The 22584-nt window shown below is 33.4% G+C and overlaps 1 protein-coding gene across 1 annotated transcript; it reads right to left on the minus strand.

The window, feature by feature from the left end:
* Positions 1-2958: 2958 nt before the first annotated feature.
* Positions 2959-4733, minus strand: LOC133882722 (caffeoyl-CoA O-methyltransferase 5-like). Its single transcript, XM_062321939.1, has 5 exons — positions 4554-4733; positions 4345-4424; positions 4104-4248; positions 3697-3828; positions 2959-3347 (listed from the first exon to the last, which is right to left on the minus strand). Exons 1-5 carry the CDS (start codon positions 4647-4649, stop codon positions 3054-3056), a joined length of 747 nt encoding a protein of 248 aa, XP_062177923.1. The 5' UTR covers positions 4650-4733; the 3' UTR covers positions 2959-3053.
* Positions 4734-22584: the final 17851 nt, after the last annotated feature.

Consider the following 22584-nt stretch of genomic DNA (forward strand, 5'->3'; position numbering starts at 1 on the left):
TAACAATAGACTCCTAACGAAACAATAAGACATAAGCTTAACACTCACGAAGATATACTCGATGTGGATAACTTCAATTAAACTAAATAACCAACTAAGTCTCAAACACTGAGACTATTAAGCATAGAACAACTAAAAGATTTTAAACCATTCAACAACAAGATAAGAAAAATATATGATAAGGACTCGACCAAGTAAGCAACGTAGAAAACTCCAAATTCCAAAGTAGTATATGTAGTAGACTCCAACTCCAAAGTGACGTAGAAGACTCCAAAACATTCAATGAAATGTGATAGATCGAGATAGCTCGTCCATTCCCTAACACAATACAAAAGAATTTTTATAAAATTTAGAAAAAAATTCATTTAACTATATAGAATTGTCGCTGTTTTTGCAATTACTCTCATAAACTTAAAAAATTCTTAATTTATTGTATTTATCTTTAAATTATTTTTTAATTTCACTCATCCATTAAGATTTTTCCTTAAATCCTGTGAAATTTTCAAAATATTTCAATTTTTTTTTAAAAAAATTATATATATATATATATATATATACAAAAAAAAAAAAAAAAATCAAAGATTCAGGCATGGATATTTTTGTAAATTTTGTTAAATCCTGACCAACGCATAAATTTTGAAAATTTTGACACCCGTCCATTAAGATTTAACGGAAAATCATAACTGAGTGGTGAAATTGAAAAAAAAAAATGGAAAGATGGATACACTAAATTGAGAATTTTTGAAATTTAGGTGAGTCATTACAAATGCGATGAAAGTTCGGGTGAATTAAGTGAAATTTCGCCTTAAAATTATTTGTCCCGATAAATTTTGAACTGATTGTTAAGAGTACTACCAACAGCTTCCCTTAAGGTTTTACTCAATTTAAGGAACTAAACTACTTTTTGCTTTCCTATTTAAATGCACTTCACAATAACTTCATTAAATATTATATAAATTAAATAGTATGAGAAACATAATGAAAAGAAAAATCATTTAAATATTGTTTCAAATAAATGATAGAGAAAAGATAAAGCTTTTTATATTAAAATAAAAAGCACGTAATAGATTATGTGCAACATTCCTTGTCCTACTGTAGCCATGGCCAACTCGATATATTTTGGGGTCTAAGGCAAGAATTGTAAACGAGGCATTTTTTTGTGGGCCCTACTTTCAATGATAGTTATTTTTGTAGAGTTATAACTTGTATTTCAACGAGTCTTTTTCTGTAGGCCCCACTCTCTTCATTGGCTTTCTTGAAGTCCACATCCTTTTAGTTGAGTCTCCTAATAGAAAAGAGAATGTAATTTTTTTTGTTGGTATTAATTGTTATGTTCTTTGGCATTTAACTATTTATTTTTCTATTGAAGTTAAATAATATTCAATGAAGAGATCATGCTTCTTTTATTTTTTTCAAAACCATTTTAAATTATTATTGGGCCTTTTTTTTTTTTTTTTTTCAAACAAACCTATATTTGGGGATCTTATTCTATTGAAAAAAAAAAAAAACTGTTTCGGTTTATGATTAGGGTTTTTTTTTTTTTCTCCGAACAAACCTGTCTTTGAAGGCCTTATTTCACTTGGGAGCCTTATGCGACCGCTTAACTCGCCTTATGGTTGAGCCGGCCTTAATTGTAGCAATAGGGTATATGATATGTGGGGGGGGAGAAAGAAATGGTCTTACTTGTTCAGGAAGTTGTTTCGATAGTTTAAACACGTAGAATTTGAGCTGTATAGGTACATACTCGAATAGATAAAAGGCCCTCTCTTACACTCTTATACCATTGCCGTATTGCACTACAATAATAGGATATGAGAATTGCGGTGGATATTGGTGTTGTTTGGCAAACAACGTTATAGAATAAGGTAATGCTGTTTACTATTCACGTATTTTTTTTTACTTTTTCATATTTTTCAATAACAATCAACATCAAAACATTCTCATTTTTTTCACTTTTTATATCACATCAATAATTTTTAGTACTATTTAAATAAAAAAAATTTACTACAATACAAAATTTTTTCACTTTTCTATACGAATTTTTTTTACTTTATATCACATCATCACTTTTTATTAATTTCAAAATTAACAACTCACTACTTTATTTTGTCTTCATCCAACAAAGACCATTAATCCGTCACTTTGCTACAACGTGTGACATGGGGTGAGCAATCATGTCATGTTTGGCTCCATTTTCAACTTGTTTTTTTGGACGTTCTAGTGATCTGACGGTATCCTGTGTGCAATACGGCTCCCACGTGAGGATTGTCTCCCACAGGGGCGTACGTACCCATCATTTGAAATTTTAGAGACAAAATTAAAAATAAAAAAAAACCTTTGCCTCCCATATGCTAATTTGGAAAAACCCTTAGGGCTTAGGGGCCGGGCTCTCAAACTAGCTCCGCCCCTGTTCTCCCATATGTTCGGATAGGTTTTCGAGCAACTTGAGTCCCACCTATTCGGGCTGCTCGACCACTGATTGAGCACGTGAAATTTGAACAAACTCTCACTCACATAGGACTACTTTATTGTGCTAACTGTTTGATGATCGCACACGAATGGCAATATGTCCAAAATCTGCCTGTTTTTGTGTAATTAATTCGTTGACTCGCATCGATCTCGTCCATGTTAGAATAATGATACTTTTGTCATGTTTAATTATAGTAAAATATTTTCTTAATATCATTAGCATATCACGAAAATATTCTCCCATAAATTATGATATTATTTAATATTATTGTATAACATAATTATGATATTTTAATTATTTTTTTTAGCCTCATTCAGTTATAGATAGTCACTTCATTATATAAAAAATATACACTAAAAATACAAGTTTATTTCACAATAATATTTTATTCTCTTTTTCTTCCTACATAAAAGTAGACCATATAAATTTATTGAAATACAAAGACTTCATATATATATATATATATATATATATATATATATATATATATATATATATATATATATTCACCGTTCAAATTCAAGTACGGAAACTAGTAAAATTAAGGATGGAAGTAATTTGCTGCTCAGTTTGGTTTGGGTAGTCATTTGATCCGACGGCAGAGAGTGACCCCATCACCAACAGAAAGCATGCAGATCTCAATCCTGGGGTCCACAGCGAGGGCGTTGTTGACCTCCACCACGAACTGCCTATAATAGGTCAGGTACTCAGGGAGTGGCGCATCAGCAGGTGCCGCCACAGAGCCGTTCCAGAGAGTGTTGTCGTAGCCGATTAGTCCCCCAACCTTCACAAGCTTAATCAACCTCTCGTGATAGTTTAGGTAGTTGTCCTTGTCGGCATCCACAAATACATAATCAAATGTACCGTGGTTCTTCTCCTGCGATTCACCAAACAAATATATTTTACTTTAACAATTTATATATTATAACATAAATTAAATAATTAATTCTTTTTTTTTAATTATTAACATAAGCTTTTAGAATAATTAATAATTTAATATAAGATTTAAAGAAGAGTAATATAAGATTTGCTTTTAGCATTTTGCTTTTGGCTTTGTCTCGACTAGGTCTTCGGTTCTAAAAAGTTGTTTTCATAAATTCCATACAATTTGTTTCCATAAATTCGAGTCAACCCGTTTGATCTGTGTCTTTTTGTTTCCATAAATTCCATACAATTAATGAAAGTTTAAAGGAAAAACAAGGGAATGGGTATGAAAAAAAATTTACATCTTCAACCAACTTGTCAAGAACTGGGAGAGCAGGGCCTTCCCTGAAGTCGATCTTGTGGGCAACACCGGCCTTTTTAATGATAGGCAGGCCAAGCTCGTAGTGTTCTCTGTTGACGTCCATGGCCAAAATCTGTGACAACCAGCAATGAAATATCAATACATATTTACTTTTTATTTTTTTAAGGTTGTTTTGGTTTTAAATTTTTCTTTATTCAATACTTATTCACTCCTCTCATATAGGTGTAAATTGAAACTCAAATTCTTCTTCAACAAGTGAGATTTAACATGTAAAATATTTTGAAAGATAAACTTTAGAGTCAGGGTTTAAACCGGTAGGAGTTAAAAGAGTAAATTGCTTAAGAGATCGATCGAGGTTTTTATGATGGGTTTATTGTTAGTACTCACTTTCCCATCATCAGGAAGAGCAAGGGCTGTGGCGAGGAGGGAGTAGCCTGTGTAGACACCGATCTCCATTGTGTTCTTGGCATTGATGAGCTTGAGGAGCATGCTCAAGAACTGGTTTTCATCAGCAGAGGTTGTCATGGCGTTCCTGTTTTATTTTCCAAACCAAAAATCACGTGAAAATTATATTAACAGATAAAGAGATTAAATTAAACAATCTTAATTAATTAATCATGAACCTCACCATGGATGCTTGGCTGTCATCTCTCTGAGCTCCTTCATGGCTTCATGCTCTCTTGGGTACACACTAGTGTCCAATATATACTACAAAACCCAACCCAAAGAAAGATAGACGTTTCAAAAACCAAAAAACTACTGAAAGATTTGATATAATGAAGCTGATCACGAGTCACCACCCACACATAGTATATATATATTAACGTAATTACTAACCTGGTAAAGAGCATCACTCTGCAAAAGGCTCTTGTGACCAAACCCCTGGTGCGACCCGGATTGCTCGAGGTCTGCTAGTCCGTAGGCAAAAGCCATTGTAGTACTGTAATACTTTTCTTCTTCTTTGGTTTTTCTCTGTTCTCTGTGGAATTCTGCTAAACCTGTGATGAAAAGAGGAAAGTGGAGAGGGTATATATGGAGACTGTGGCTGTGGCTGTGGGTCCCGACAATGCATGGCCATGGGCTTAGTTGAGGCCCTACCCATGAGAGGACCACTGGCCAGGTTGGACTCTCTGTATTCTGTTCCATCTTCTTTCTTTCATTTTGTCAAGATTTATGTAATAATTAAGTATACTGTATACGTCATTGGCCTTCCAGAGAATGTCCGTACAAACGACAAATTAGGTTAGATATTATCGGAGGAATTTCATTTAATCTCATAAATTTTTTTAACTTTTGTAGTCACGTACTCCTTCACGTTTAAAATCTCTCAGTTTACTTTATCAAATTTTAAAAAAATTGTAATGTTATATATCAAATACCCCCGTCTTTTTTTTAAAAAAATTTTATTAAACTAAAGTAATTTTACAGGAATAGAAAAGTTATTTCACTTATTTGCTGTCTGATTTAACTCCAAATCCTAACCAAATGGGTGATATTAAAATTTTTTTAAAGTTTGATACTCGAGAACATGTGAAGTCTATCCTATATTAATTCATCGTGACATTTGGTCTGAAGCTCTAAAGACAACTTGTTGCTTGTTTCATGTGGCTATGGTTCAAGAACAGGCAGCGGGGAATCAAGAATGATGTTCGGATGGGTGGAATTAAAATAATAAAATATAATGATAATATTTTTTTTTCTTTATATAATATGTTTTTATTATATATAAAAGTATGATAAATACAATTCAAAATATAAATTATGACACAATTTGTGTATAACAAAAAGTATATCTATTCGACTTCATAAAATATATGTCATAATTGATATATCGGAATATAAATTAATAGGTAGGCACTAGTATAAAAATACAAAATATAAAGTGTCTAAAATTGAATATTAGACTCTTTTCGAGAAATATCATCCCAAGACTTTGAATTTGAATTGAAGCTCTCATCCATTTATTTATATATTACTTTTAAGACTTTTCATACTAAACAACTTAATATTCTAATAATATTCTAATCAAATTATCGGCATTTTCTGATAACTATTAAACTAATCAATCAGCAACAAAACTTCCTAATAAAAAGGAACAAACAATAACAATAACAAATAACCTACCTAATATTTGCAAAAATATAATGAAATTTGTTGACCCTCAGCAAAATTTCAAAATACAAAGAAAACCTTATAAAGAAAAATGTCAATGTAGTTTTTATCAGAATAATATATATATATATATATATATATATATATATATATATATATATATATATATATATATATATATATATATATATATATATATAGCAACATATCATTTAAAAAAAATAATAAAAAAAAAACCAAAATATTATACGAGAATGTAATACAAAAGAATTAATAATATTAGCTAAAAAAACAATGAATTGTAATTGGAACCATTAGGCCCAATAAAATAAATAAATAAAATTAGAAGCAATTACTAGAAGGGTAGCATTCAAAGTTGCCTCACCAAATTTAATAAACAAAATAACTAAAAAAAACTATTATTCTATATTTTAACTATCAACTTTTTCAAAGCACTCCCATCAATTAGCCTTGAGCTCTCGGCATTTTAGTTATTTACTTTCACTATTTCATTTAAATATTATTTTTTTAAAGAATTCTTTATTATTCTTTGGCCAAGGACAGGAGAATGGGGGCTGGTATAGGCTATGTCCCCCCTCAATTCCTAAAAACAAAATAATGATAACAATAATAATAATAATAATAATAATTAGGTAAAAACAATTATTAAGTTAAAAAAATTGCATATTAGTTCTTAGCAATAAAATTTTTTTGACCCCTAACCCCTATACATAATAACTTCTCGCTCCGTTGTAGTCTCCAACAATAATTTTTTTGAATTAACATGGGTAGCCAATGTCGTTCTCCTTGTACGGGTATCATAAATTTGGCTTCAAAACTACTGTAATTCTTCTTAAGTTTTCAATCGTTTGACTCTTCCAGTTTTCAGATATATGAGCAACACATGACATGAATTCTGAAACTAGCCATATATAGCCTATATGCAAAAGATGATGTGAGCACAACAGATGCTGGGAAATCACAGAAGTTTTATTGAAGAGATGAATCAGATAAGTTTTATTGCTTGAAAAAGAAATTAAAAAAATAAATCACATATATAGGGAAAATATCCAAAAAATAATAATAAAAAAAACCAATAAAATTTGGCCTACAACAGCTTCTTTACTTGTTGCTTAAACACTAGAAATACTACAGTTTTACCTAATGTATTGGGTCGAACTGTAGCATACTTAATGTATATTAAAATATAAAGAAAAAAATATGACACTCTCTCTCTCTCTCTCATCACAACTCTCTATACACTTTTATCATCTTCGACAAGCAAGTCTTTTCGCCCCTTCTTCAAGCATTCTTCACACACTTCTCTCCAAAGCAATCTTCACATGCACACACTTCTCTCTTCTAAATGTCGTTTGAGAGAGAGAGAACATATTGAAGAGAAGCTGCTGAATAAAAACATTTCTCTCTAAAATGTTTCGTTTGTTAGAGAGAGGATATTGTATACCGAGAGAGATGATACGAATTAGGATTCTATACAATTATTTTTTCGAATTTGAGCGAATTAGAGCAGGTGATTGTGAGTAATCACTTATAGGACACATCTAACAAAAAACAAATTGAGATATCCAACCACTTATCCGGTCAAATGTGTCTCATAAATAATCTCTCATAATCATCTATGCGAATTTTTTCAAATTCAAACAAATATTTCTCTATCCTCGTTTTCTAGTCAAACGGTCACTTCGGCTCTATGATAGTTAAAGAAACATTAAATAGAAATGACCTTTGCTATTTTCTACATTAGAGAGAAATGACTCTCGCACATGAAAGAAATATAACCGCTCAAAAAATATCAATAAAAAAAATAAAAGTATAAAAAATAAAGAAAAAAAATAATTAGTTGGCTCACAAGCCCCTCCCACCTTGACAATGAAAGAGAAAGTCAAAGAGAGATAGTAAAGAATTCGGTTATGGGAGGACATACATTTTCCACCAAGCAAGGCACGTGTTATTAAATACTTTTAGACGCCAGCTTGTAAGAAAATTCTTGCTGACCAATTTTCAAAGAAAATTTGGGTCCCAATGGCGTGGCGAGCCTTTAAAAAGAAATTAAAGGACTGAAAGTAGGCCCGATTATTGAAAATTAATAATAATATTTTTGTCTTTATCCTGACCTTTGATCATCTTTATCTTTTTTTTTTTTTTTTTTAAACAAAACCATCTTACGTTCGACCTCAAAGAGAGGAATTTATTTTCTTTGACCGTAGAATTGTCCGCCCCAAAATAACGAATTTTTAGTTTAAAACGCTTTCGAGTGAAAACTCTCTTATCTCAATAATAGAAGGGTCCATCTAGAAAGAAATCTCATTAATTTTATTGATTTTAGTTGACAAAGTTGTTAGTTATCCGGACAGACAATATCTTACGTGAATGAATTCTCAAACACGTAATAGAATAATTTATTCGGTTTTGAGAGAATTTAAATCATTTAGATTCGTTGAAAGGAACTTAAACTTTTTCAAACACAAAGTTTAAAATTTATTCTACTTGTTTTATTTTCCATCAACAACTCTTTAAATAGATATTACAGCTGACTTCTAATTGAAAGATAACACTAAGAGATAACTCCTCTAGATGATCTTACGATCATCCTTCTACCAACTAAGATAACAATAAATTCCTAATGAAACAATAAGACATAAGCTTAACACTCACGAAGATATACTCGATGTAGATAACTTCAACTAAACTAAATAACCAACTAAGTCTCAAACACTGAAACTATCAACGAAAAGGAAATACTGAAGCATAAAACAACTAAAAGATTTTAAACTATTCAACAACAAGATAAAGAAAAATGGGAAATGTTGGATGGGGGACACTCATCCGTCCCCCATCACCCATATATAATAAAAAAATAAATTTTTATTAAAAAAGTTGGCTTTGATGGGACATCAAAGCCAACTTTTAATAAAAAATTATTTTTTTATAATAAAATGCTCACAGGGGACGGATGAGCGTCCCCTGTGTAACAAGTCTCAAGAAAAATATATGATAAGGACTCAACCAAGTAAGCAAAGTAGAAGACTCCAAATTTCAAAGTAGTAGAAGACTCCAAATTCCAAAGTAGTAGTAGACTCCAACTCTAAAGTGACGTAGAAGACTCTAATACGTTCAATGAAATGTGATAGATCGAGATAGCTTGTCCATTTCCTAACAAAATACGAAAGAATTTTTATAAAACTTAGAGAAAATTTCATTTAACTATATAGAATTGTCACTGTTTTTGCAATTACTCTACTAAACTTAAAAAAATTCTTAATTTATTGTATTTATTTTTCAATTATTTTTTAATTTCACTCATCCAATAAGATTTTTCGTTAAATCCTGTAAAATTGTCAAAATACTTCATTTTTTTTTAAAAAAAAAAATTATATATATATATACAAAAAAAAAAAAAAATCAAAGATTCAGGCGTGGATATTTTTGTAAATTTCGTTAAATCCTGACCAACGCATAAATTTTGAAAATTATGACACCCCTCCATTAAGAATCTTATTTATAAGAGAATTCTAGCAATCGAATATCAAATGTGCGTACAAGGACGAAGAGTTTAATTTCGGAAAACGATTTACGGTTTTAAAAATCGTAAATCGTTTTTCAAAAATTAAAGAATGTTTTACGGTCAAGCCAAAAATAATTTTCGTTAACCATTATTTTCGCCCCTACAAAACACCGTAAAATACTAAAATTATTTTTCAGAAATTATTTTACACCGAAACAAACGGAGCATTAGAGACATGTAAATTCCATCGAAATGCTTAGCAAATTTTGAGAGAATTTGTGGACATTATCCACCACAAAATATCTAGTGCATGCACCAAAATAGCATGTTGAATGGAGATCGAGCTGATCTCTGCCACCGGTTGAAGTCCCGACGGTATTTTTATTCCTTACTTTATAGATCATTTCCTTAATGGACCCTATTTTCACTTTATTTGGACAAAATGACAAAAGTGAAATGTCTCTATTTTCATATTAATATCTAAACAACTAACTAGATCATCAAATAATTAATTAAGGATGCCCCTTTTTAGAGTAGCAGCTAGTGATTACACTCAATGAGTCTTCTCAACTTTTTTTTTCTTCTTATTTGAACAGCAATAATCTGATAAATACGGGGCCTGATTATTTTATGTAAAAGTTATGTTATTTAATATCTATATAACAACTTGTTGATAATATGTTTTAAAGAGTGTTTTGTGTTTAAAATATCCTATTTTATTTAATATCTTAGAATTGGATCAATGTTTGTTTATAAATAAGATTGAGTTGATCTAAAAGTTGATTTATAGTGTCAAATTAAAAAGGTGGGATAAAAATTGAATAAAAGTATATTGTATAGTATTATTCTTTGTGTTTTTTTATTGTTTGTTTCTGTATTTTATATATAAAAATTTAAATTATAAAATATCAATAATAATAATAAAAAGTTAACTATCATTGTAAGAAGGAAGTTAAGGGATTCATCATGGGAAATCCCCCTGACGTGTGAAGAGAATCTCCCCAAGAAACTCACGGCAGTCAACAAGGCAAACTGTTTGATTCCAAGTTTCACGGGAAACAGAGAGCACTCTGTCAGTCTGCCCGGCCGGCCCGGCTGCTACACGCAATGCAATTGCAACTTCCTTAGGAATTTCTTTTCTTTGACCATAAAATTTTTATTTAAAACGTTTTCAAGTGAAAACTCTCTTATCTCAATAATAGAAGGGTCCATCTAGAAAGAAATCTCATTAATTTTGTTGACAAAATTGTTAGAAATTCGGGCAGATAATATGAATGAGTTTTTTTAAAATTTAAAGAAAACTTTATTTAGCCGTCTTGAATTATTGTTGTTTTTGTAATTATTCTTCTAAATTTAATTTTTTTTAAAATTTATTGTATCTATCTTTCAATTATTTTTCAATTTCACCCATCTATTAAGATTTTTCGTTAAATCCTATAAAATTTTCAAAATATCCCAGTTTTTTTTTAAAATATATATATATATATATATATATATATATATATATATATATATATATATATATATATATATGTGTGTGTGTGTGTGTGTGTGTGTGTGTGTGTGTGTGTGTGTGTGTGTGTGTGTGTGTGTGTGTGTGTGTGTGTGTGTGTGTGTGTGTGTGTGTGTGTGTGTGTGTGTGTGGATATTTTTGTAAATTTCGTTAAATCCTGACTAATGCATAAATTTTGGAAATTTTGACATCCCTTTATTAGGATTTAACAGAAAATCCTAATTGATCGGTAAAATTTTTTTTTTAAAAAAAAATAGAAATATTGATACACTAAATTGAGAGTTTTTGAAATTTAGGTGATCAGTAATTACAAATGCAATGAAAGTTCGGGTGAATTAAGTGAAATTTCCCCTAAAACTTATTTGTCCCGATAAATTTCAAACCGATCGTTAAGACTCAAGAGTACTAATAGCAGCCTCCCTTAAACTTTTACTCAATTTAAGGAACTAAATTACTTTTTTTTTTTCCCAATTTAAATGTACTTCACAATAGCTTCATTTATCTTTTTCCTATATACTATTTAAATATTATTTAAATTAAGTAGTATGAGAGATTTAAAAGAAACTTGGTGTTTTCTTAATTTAAGGAACAATAACAAAATCTGAATCAATGAATTTTCTTTTGGGTTAACTTCACAGAAGGGTATCTAACTATCCGCGATTCCACAGAAGGGTACTAAACTATCATTTCTCTCGAACCCGGGGTTTTAAATATCAAAATGAGTCCCATAAGGGCATTCCGTCTGTTCTCGGTGTCAAAACGTGACGGAATTGGTACCACGTGACTTCCACATGACTTTTTCAATGCGTTTGGTCTTCTCTGCCCCTGACTTCAACGGATACAATTTCGAACTTAAACTTCGACTTAAACCTCCTTCTCATACATCCTTTCACTCTTACTCTCACTCTCACTCTCACTCTCTCAGCTCTGGTCTAGTCTAGTCTACCTCCATCAACGCGTTTCTTCCCTTCTTCACGTAGAAGGGTTTACGGTCATAATCTATGTCCGACAGTGAATCGAGCTCGGCAACCTCTACCAGTCCACTGTGTAAATGCAGATTGAAAGCATGTTCGTGGACATCCTTTACCATGGAAAATTTTGGTAGAAGGTTTTATTCTTGTGTAAATTACAAGGTAAGTAATTTCTTCCACCAATTCTTTTTCCCCTTAGGGTTCCATCTTTGTTTTCCCAAAAAAATTTCCCCTTAGGGTTCCATCTATCTCTGTTTTCCCAATTTATTTTCCCTAAGGGTTCCGCAAGTTTTGATTGATGGGATTTTTCGATTATGCAGCAAGAAGCTGTGAAATGTGATTATTTTTCATGGTGTGACCCTGAAATGTGTGTGTACGGCCTAAGAGTTGTGTCGAGGTTGAGGAAGTGGCACGAGAGTTTGAAGCTTGAACGGGAATTGAGTGGAACCCAGGTCTCGGATGAAGCAGATAAATATAAGTCTGAAGCTGAGAGGAGTAAGAATGAAGCTGATAAATGCAGGGGAGAAGCTGAGAAATACAAGTCTAAACTAGAGAGACAGAAGATGAAGCTTCGATCAGTAGAGAGGAAGTACAAATTTGCCTTAGTTTGTTCATGGGTGATATTCGTGTTGTTGCTTGTATATCCTCAATCTCACAGCCAGTGCAATGCATCTAGGATGATGTTGGCATGAAACTTTTTTGGTATGGTGTAATGCCTAGGCCTAATTGTGAGTGTTGGTCGGATTGTGTTCAATGGTGGTAACTGGTTTGTAATTGTTAGCCAGATTATGAATTTCCCTTTATAATTGTATTGTAGTTGTTATTTTGAAATATTGTTGTTGATGGGTGATATCAATTGCTATGTCTTTGAAAACTTGTTACTACAATTTGTTATCAATTGTCGTTTTGGGTCCAAAATTGGATGGATGTTATTGGCCATTCAATTGTTCTATTTGTTAAGAAGAAGTTCACAGATTGGTATGTCCCAATCACAGATTGGTATATCCAAAGAACTTGTAAATGACCAATTTGGTATGTCCCTGTAAACTTGTTGGTACCATTTGTTACCAATTGTTGTTTTTGGTCCAAAATTGGTACCAACAGATTAAGGTAGTAATAGACAATACCAAAATGGCATCATAAACCATTTGGTTTGAAAATGGTACGAAATGTGTTCCTGTAAACCTGTTGGTATAAAAAACCTGAATAGAAAAGCAATATCTCTATCCAATCACAAACCAAACAAATTCCTCCAACCATTACACAAAAGTCAAATGACATCAAAACACTTCAAAAAAACAAACCAATACATAACAGTTCCTAATTACTCAAATAACATCAAAATTGCAGTCAGTATCTGCAGCATGTTCTCTGTAGAAATCCAAAAATAACATATCCAAAAATAACACAAAAGTCAAATAACACAAAAGTCAAATAACATCAAAACACATCAATACCCTTCCAAAATACATAACAGAAATCCAAAATGTACAACACATATCCGGTCAGACTTGCCAAATTTTCTTCTTCCCTTTATCCTTTTTGCCTACAGGTGGAGGAATGTCAGAACCTGTTGCTTTTGCCTTGTTTATGTCAAAGTCAGGGGGAATTGGTCTGAAAGTAATGCCACCTGCAACCCTGGGAGGACCCCATGAGCATGCAGGTCCACCTCCTGGAACCTTGGGTGGTCCAGAAGGGTTCCCAGTGAGGTCAACCATCACCTTTTCTCGAGTGTTTGGGTTAGTTTGTGTAGGATGTGCTCTCAATCTTCCACCAACTCTGCTTCTAGTTGCCAAACTGGTACTAGCCTTCTTCCTAGTATATCTTGTGCTTGCACCCGCTCCTCTAGTGCTCTTCTCACCCCTACTTGGTGCAGTAGATGTAGTGCTTGTACTCTCTCCTCTTGCTCTTACCCTCTTTCGACCCCGACCCCTTGTTGGTACAGTAGGGTTGTCAGTAGATGGGGCAGTAGATGGGGCAGTAGATGGGGCACTAAATGGGGCACTAGATGTTGGTGCACTGGAATGGCCCACAGTAGGTGCATTGGATGACTCACCAATCTAAAAAGAACACATCCAATGTCAGAAACCATCACAAAACATAATGTGTATCAATTATGTTCACAAAACAACTCAAACATATAAAACTCACACTATGAAGAAACATATGCCTTTAGGTACTAAATGCATGCTAAATAATCACAAAGAAGAAACATTACCCTGTCAAAATTGCAGTCAGTATCTGCAGCATGTTCTCTGTAGAAAGTTCTCCTACGTTGTTGTCTTTCATCATACCTCATCCTCACAGTGCATGTTCTTGTATTGTGACCATATTTCTTGCACATCTCAAATTGGTTCTTCTTGCCACCCTTTCTAATTGAGTATGGCTTTGATGTCTCATCAGCACCTCTATTTCTAACTTTCTTAGGTCTACCTATAGTTGCTCTTGACTTAGGTGGTTCAACCTTCGGTTGATTTGTTCTAACTCATTGCTCCTCACTTGGTACAAGGTAAATGATGGGTGCATATGCCTTTAAATACATCTCCTTTTCAAAGTAATGACTCAAATAATCCTCTGGGTTGCCTCCACCATGCCATATTGCCGAGATGGCATGACAACATGGAATGCCAGAGACATTCCATTTTCTACACCCACATGTTCTCTGGCACAAATTGACCACATACTTCCTGCCCTTACATTCAATCTCAAACAAACCATCACCAGCAAATATTGGTGTACAATGGCTGGCCTCATCTTCCTCTATCTCCAACTTCTCTTTAATTTTTGGCCCCAAATTCCCCTCCATGACCCTTATAGCATCTCTCTTTCTTTGGTATCTTCTCATTAAGTTGCCCCTGATTCCTTCCAACATTGTTAGGATGGTCTTATCCCAAAACTTGAGGATCCAACTATTGAAGCACTCAGCCAAGTTGTTGTGCAGAAGGTTACACTTTGTACTTGTGTTGAACCATCCTCTACACCAGGTTCTAGGGTCAACCTTTTCTAGGTACTCGTGTGCTTTAGGGTTTAGGCCCTTGAGCTCCTCCATTGCAGCATAGAATCCAGTTTGTGTGTAAGATGAAGCAGCTCTCCACAGCATGTCCTTCAATAACACCCCCCTATGACCATCATCTTTGAAATTGGCATATAAGTGCCGCACACATGTTCGATGTTCAGCATGAGGACACACCTCATTTAGGCTTGGTACCAATCCCTGCACACATGAAAACAATATCTCTATCAAATCACATAGAAGACATGTAGATCATAAAAAAAAGATATATGAAAATATTTACCTTTTGTCTATCTGAAATGAAAGTCCACCCATGTGGACCCCTAGGGCTAAGATCCGATAATAAGGCCTTGAGAAACCATGTCCAGCTGTCCTTAGTCTCTGCCTCCACCACAGCTATAGCTATTGGGTACATGTTATCATTGGCATCCCTTCCAATAGCTGCCATTAACTGTCCCTTGTAAACTCCCTTTAAGAAACATGCATCAAGCCCTATGATGGGCCTACACCCATCTCTGAATCCATCTTTCATGGCTGCCAATGACATGTACATCCTCTGGAATCTACAAGGCACTTCGGGCATAGGTCTCTCAACCATCAGAATTACACAACTCCCAACATTTGTGCTTCTAATTGCTGCACAATAGTCCCATAATCGATAGTATTGCTCACCCAACTTTCCATAAATTGTCTGTTGTGCCTTCTTCCTAGCCCTATACAAGGAACTGTCGTGGAGTTCAACATTCCACTTCTTTTTCACCTTTTTCTTCAGGACATCTATAGGCATGTTCGGCTGATCCCTAAAACAGTCCATGCACCCCTCGGCAACCCAGTTCGAAGTGATCAAGTGATTCTTGTACCTCCTAGGGCATGTATGTCTAGGCCTAATTGAAATTAGCATGAACGTGGACTCATCTTTCAACTGCCTCCCATAAACTCTGTACTTACAATTCTTGTCTGCACACACTGCAATGCATTTACTCCTTGAATTCTTTTGGTAAGTCAAGTCCTTCCCTTTCAATACAGAGGCCTGCTTAATGGCTTTTCTAAACTCATAGACATCCCGAAAAGTGTTACCTGGCTGCAAATTCAGATCTTCCAAATCATCCTTTCTAAATGGAACCCTCTTGGTGACACAGGGCCGTCTTGAAGACTCAGCCTCAGCCACACCCTCTTCATCACTAGCACTAGGTGAGTTCAGTTCATCACTACCGGAAATATCTAAATAACCCTCACCCTCACCCCCACCTTGACCCCCACCCGCACCCTCACCCTCACCCTCACCCTTACCCTCACCCTCACCCTCACCCTCACCCTCTTCTGCTTGACCAACTGCTGCTTCTACTCCAACCTCCTGATCCACAACATCTTCTGGTTGTAGTCCAAACCCTTCATCTACACGAACATCATCATGTTCTAAACCCACCTCTGCATCTCCATGTAAATCATAAGCATCAAAGTCATCACTTAGAACCTGATCCCATAATGGGTCACTTCTTTCTTCAGACACTCTCTCATATTCGTCTTCCTCTTCCTCATCATCAACACCCTTTTCTCCGTGTACTTCTACTTCTACATCTACTACACCAAAGGAAACCAAATATAACTCTACAATTCCATACTCCCTATGGTGTTCCACCATTTGAATGACATCATGGTCAGAAGAAATAAGTCGTAGCCCTTCATCTAGACTCTTGGTAGGTAGATTATAGTAAATTAGGTCACCAGGACTATACCCATAAGTCCTAACTACCCTCTCTATCTCAATAAAAGACAACTCGTCTCTATCATATGGGTCAGGGTAATGTGATATGTCCCCACCAACATATGTGACCCTATGCTCCCTATTAAATCGGCCACCATGGTGCACCTCAAAGATTATGGAGTCTGGATACATTACGTGTCCTACAAATAGACAAATAGACAAAACAATGACACGTCCTAGTGAGCAGACAAAAACAAAAAAAAAAAGAGTAAAGGCATTGAGTTTACAAGCAGAGTAAAGCAATGCAATTCTGGATACAACATGCATAATAAAGGCATCAGCCAGCAAACCAAAACAAAAGTCACCCCATAATGGCAAACACATCAAGACCCATTATCCACAACAAATAGTGTTTAAAAAATCGATCTTGTCTGCAACCCTAAGCAACAAACCCGAAATGGGACCACAAACCACAAAAAAGGGAACAACAAACCTGAAACAAGATAATGACAGGAACAAATGGGACCACAAACCCAAACAAAATAGGACCCACAACCCAAAAAATATATCAAATACACCATCTCGGCAACTTCAATAAGACCCAGATATTGCCGATGACCAAACACATGGTCCCGTAACAACAACCCTAAACAACGGGAAAAGTGTCCCTAAACCCCAAATAACGCCCAGCACTTCGGAAAAAAAAACAAGTAATCCGTAAATAAACGAATATGACTAAATAAATATTCATTTACACTGAAAAAGAAAGAGCAAAAAAGTTCATTACCTTTAGTCAATATCAGCCTTTGATGCTTGATTCTTGTGTATACTGTCGATACAAGCCACAGTGTAACAGCACGGTTAGGGTTCTTAGCGCACGAGTACGGATTGGGATCTCTAGGGTTTTCGGAGACTTGCAAAGCAATTTGGGGGAAAATCGGATAATATGATCGACTTGCCAAATAAGTTCGAAATTGTATCTGTTGAAGTCAGGGGCAAAGAAGACCAAACACATTGAAAAAGTCACGTGGAAGTCACGTGGTACCAATTCCGTCATGTTTTGACACCGAGAACAGACGGAATGCCCTTATGGGACTCATTTTGATATTTAAAACCCCGGGTTCGAGAGAAATGATAGTTTAGTACCCTTCTGTGGAATCGCGGATAGTTCGATACCCTTCTGTGAAATTAACCCTTTTCTTTTTAAGATCGAATTTTTCTTCTTTCTTAATAAATAAAAAATAAAAAAAATAGAGATTTAAAAGAAACTTCTACTAATACTTTTATAAGGTCGTGTAGAAGATCGAAGGAAGCTAGTGCAAATTTCTGCTCAGAGAATAGAAGTGTTGACTTTTAGAGATGATCAGTAGGTGGAGAGAGCAGCTTCCTTTATAGACCACCGCTGTAAATAACACGACAACATTTTCAGATAATCCTGGTCCTTTATTTTCTACGTGATTGTATTCTGTTAAACATGACAGACGACTTCAACATCATGGCTGAATTTTCTGTCGTCGAATCTCTATCCAACCCAATTGACTTGAATTCGGAGTGTTGACTGACTTTGCTGGGCTTTTAAAAATATAATAACGAAATAAATAAATAAATAAAAAGTTTTAACAAAATTTAATCGTCGGTTAAAATATATAAAAACAATTTGTAATTTATTTATTTATTTTTATTGACAGATTCGTTAAATCTACTTCCACGTGAGCTTGTTTAAAATTCAATTGGGACTCTATAGTATCAGGTACATACAATTATATATTTTATACAATTAAAATATCTAATATATATATATATATATATATATATATATATATATATATATATATGTGTGTGTGTGTGTGTGTGTGTGTGTGTGTGTGTGTGTGTGTGTGTGTGTGTGTGTGTGTGTGTGTGTGTGTGTGTGTGTGTGTGTGTGTGTGTGTGTGTGTATTCAACAATTAATTTATAAAGAACAATTTTTTTAAAAAAAGAAAAATAAAAAAGGATAGATAATTTTATTTATTTAATAGTAAATTTAAAAGTAATCAATATAAAAATTTAAGACCCCATTCTATAAGGATGGGCTGTAAAAGTGATGTTTTACAATATCTAATAAAGAGTTGACACATCATTAAAAGAATAAAATACATTAAGCATGAAAAGCACCCAATATTTTCCCATTCAAAGAACCCAACCGGTTTTAAACCCACCACCTATTCAGCCCCACCCGCCGCTGTATTCCACCAACGGCCACTACCAAATCCGGCCACAGAGATTCAGCCAAAAATCACCGACGTTGACATAGATTCGGCCACAGAGAGCTGGATCTCTCTTTGTCCGGAAACCCACACACACCAGCGTGAGTTTCTAGCCGGACCCATCAAACCTACGCCGGTGTGCATGGGTTTCGAACGTCGACATAGATCCGGCCACAGAGAGCCGAATCTCTCTCTGTCTGGAAACCCACGCACACCGACGTGGGTTTCCGGCCGGACCCACCCAAACCCACGCCGGTGTGCAGTTTCGACCGGATCTCGCTTCCGAGTGATCTCAAATTTGGGCGAATCTCGACGGTGGCCAGCTCAATGGATTCTAGTGAAAGCTTCGGCTGGAGATGTGGGTCCAGCAGAGATTAGAGAGAACAGTAATGAGTAGGGGATTTGGTGTTTTCAGGTTTATAGTATTTTTGTTGTAATTTTTGGTTTTTTATGAATTGTTAACCTATAATTAGATGCTATAAAATGAAGGTTTTACAACCTATCCTTATTGAAGGTAAACTCTAAAACTTTAACTACATACTTAAAGATTTTTAAGCTCTTTCCACATCAAATTTCCCAATTTATTAAAAAAAAAAAAAAGCAAGTGTACGTGTGTGGTTGATCCTATGTAGAATAGGCGGGGAATTTAAGCACCTAAAAGAGATTTAAGGCTCTAACTGCTTTGACAAGTTTTATTAAGGGGTTTAATCTTGTTTGGCAGAGCATTCTTCCAATTTTTTAAAAAATAATAATAATAATAAAATATATTTTTACTTATTGCCAAACAATAATTTTTTACTTTTTTCTCAAAAAAAAAAAAAGACAAAACTTTATTCTATTTTATATCACACGAATTCATTCTTTCGTCTTACCTTTCGGCTTCGGAGTACAACGGAAGAGGGTTTGTTATTGCTTTGAAAAAATATATATTTTGAATAAAAGATTTGTAACTTAAAGTCCTCCCACGTCACTTTCAATTTCTTTTAAAATAATAGAGTTTATGAAAAAGAGATAAGAGACCCGTTTGTTTGGCAATTAAGGCTCTAAATGAACAAAATTACTTGTGAGCTTGCTCGGATTCGACTCGGTTAAGCTTAACTCAGTTATTAAACGAGTTGTTCGTGAATACGAAACTATACTCAATTATTTAACGATTCATACTCGTATAAAAATCGGCTCGCTCGGCTAAAGATCGTGAACAAACTCGTATAAGATTTGGCTCGCTCTTGTTAGCTTGACTCGTATATATTTATTAGTATGTACATATATATTTATGTGTATGTGTATATATTAATAAAAATAGCTTATATAGTATATAAGTTATTAAGTAATAATAGTTAATTGGGTATATATATACTTATATGTTATGAATTATAAGTATATGCTATAATGCTATATGTTATAATTTGTAAGTATGTTAAATAATTTATGTTATATATTATATCATATTATCATATATGTTATAAGTGTACTAATATTAATATGGGTATATGAATAATCAAATATCATATATTATATTTGTATATTTGTATAAGTATATAATTTATAATTATTTGTTTAGTTAAAAAATTATGATATACGTGTGTGTGTGTGTGTGTGTGTATAATGACCTATTTAAAACAAATGGAAAATCTAAAGACCTAATTATCAAAATTGAAAATATAAACTTTAATTAAAATCACATAAAAACTTAGAGACTAAATTTAATCAAATAGTTTCCTTAAGAAAGTTTTAAAATTAGATTAACGGTTCATATAAACTCTTTAATTAGGAGATATTCCTAAGTTGTATAACTAAATAAATTCAATTAGAATGATAGATGTGACCATAAGTAACATTATTGTAACAGTAATTAAAATGTAGTAATAATATGATATTTAATAGGTTGTGTTGAGTTGTTTGTACTTCTCTAAAAAGTAGTAATAGCCTACTTTTGAAAAGTATGACGAATTGAATCAAACATATATTAGATATGTACCAAACATTGAAAAGTAGTAACCTAATTATGTGTGTGTGTCTATATATATATATATATATATATTCCGGTTGATATATATCAACATATATGTTTTCTGTTGTGACAGTTAACTAAGTTTTGTGTTCCATACCTTTGGTTGCTGGTGAAGGCCAGGACGTTTGTGGTTTTATTTTCATAGTTAGTTTGAGTCTTTTCAAGGAGAATTTATGGTTTGCTTGCTCTGTTTTCTCTTTGGCAATAAGAGTTACTGAATGTGATTTGACTGGTTACCACATTTTTTATTTAACTCATGGTACTTAGTTTTTAATTGTCCTATTGGTGTGTTAGGGTTTTGACTTGGTATTTTGTAATAACAATCATTTTGGCACTCTGATTTCAAGGATGATGTTTTTTTAACTGGTATGTTGGTTTGTTTGTAATGTTATGAACATTTGTTGCACTTAACTCTTGTGACTTAGGGTCCTTTTTTATGCTATTTAAAAGATAGCAATTTCAAAACATGTTATTTGAAAAATGTGATTTTTAAAAACGTAGGTAATCCTTTCAACTTGTGGTTTGGCTTTAAGTTGCAGTAAATTGTGTCTTTTTAAAAACGCATCCAGTTGCCTGAGATATTCTATGTTTTTAAACCGCAATTTTTTTAAAAACCTCTTCCAAACAAACTTTCTGCAATTTTGTTTTTGGACTGCAAAATTACGTGGCCAAATGGACTCTTACATTCATTTATAATATTGCCTGCGTTTTGTGGATGTTGAAAGAAATAATTTTGATTGGAGAACTCAACTAGAAGTGTCTTATTTTGGTTTTTGTTTGTAGTAATTGAATGTTGATGAAATACGAGGGTTCTGCATCTCTTGAAAGTTTTATTGGAGACCCTGTACTTTGTGTCCAAACTTTAGGTTCAGCGAATGGCCACAGTTATCGTTTGTGGGCAGGTTATACGTTGAGATTACTTTCTGCTGCCTCCTGATATTGCCTTGCACCCAGTCATGCTCTTACACCAGAATACCTATACTTGTTCTTTCTCTATTGTATGTTAGTGTACCAAACATGGCCCAAGTGTACATCTAAATAGAAAACCAGCCTTTGCATGTTTGGGTTTAGGTTGATACGGGATTGATTTCAGTACTAACTACATAATAATGGTAAATGGTAAATTGTATTTAATATGTCGATTTTATTTACATGAATGATATGACTCGTGTGTTTGTCAAGATCTCAAAGATGTCATTAAGAAATTTCTTTTATTAAGAGATAAGAATAACTCATCATTGGTTAGTATGGATCGTTCACTTAACTACTAAGATGCGGTACGATCCGTGTTCTCTAAGTATGAACTATCAAATTTCTTAATTAGTATATACGTAATTAAGGGATAAGCATAACTCATCTTTTGGCAACACATGAATTGTTCTACTTAAATTAAACTAACTAGTATATAAAACAATTCATCATTCTTAGGTATGGCCTATCAAATCCTTTTGATTTTGTGTCCATTAAAATCGTTGTAAAACTATCCTTCATACAATCATAGAAAATATGAAGGTTGAGTTCAATAGAAATAAATAACTTTGTAAGACAAGATAAAATGTTTATTAAAATTGAATATAAATATTAAAGCATAATCTCAATATTAAACAACTATCAATCATGTTCATAGAATTTCCAAAGAAAAGCACAATTACACCATTATTACTTGAAAATGACTACATTAATACCCTATGGATAATTTAGTCATTCATGTAGATGTTGAATCGCGTTCGTCGAAGAGAATTCCATACCAAGAAGATGCTAGAACTTTAAA

The sequence above is a fragment of the Alnus glutinosa genome, chromosome 11 (genome assembly GCF_958979055.1).
Source record: "Alnus glutinosa chromosome 11, dhAlnGlut1.1, whole genome shotgun sequence".
Lineage (NCBI taxonomy): Eukaryota > Viridiplantae > Streptophyta > Magnoliopsida > Fagales > Betulaceae > Alnus > Alnus glutinosa.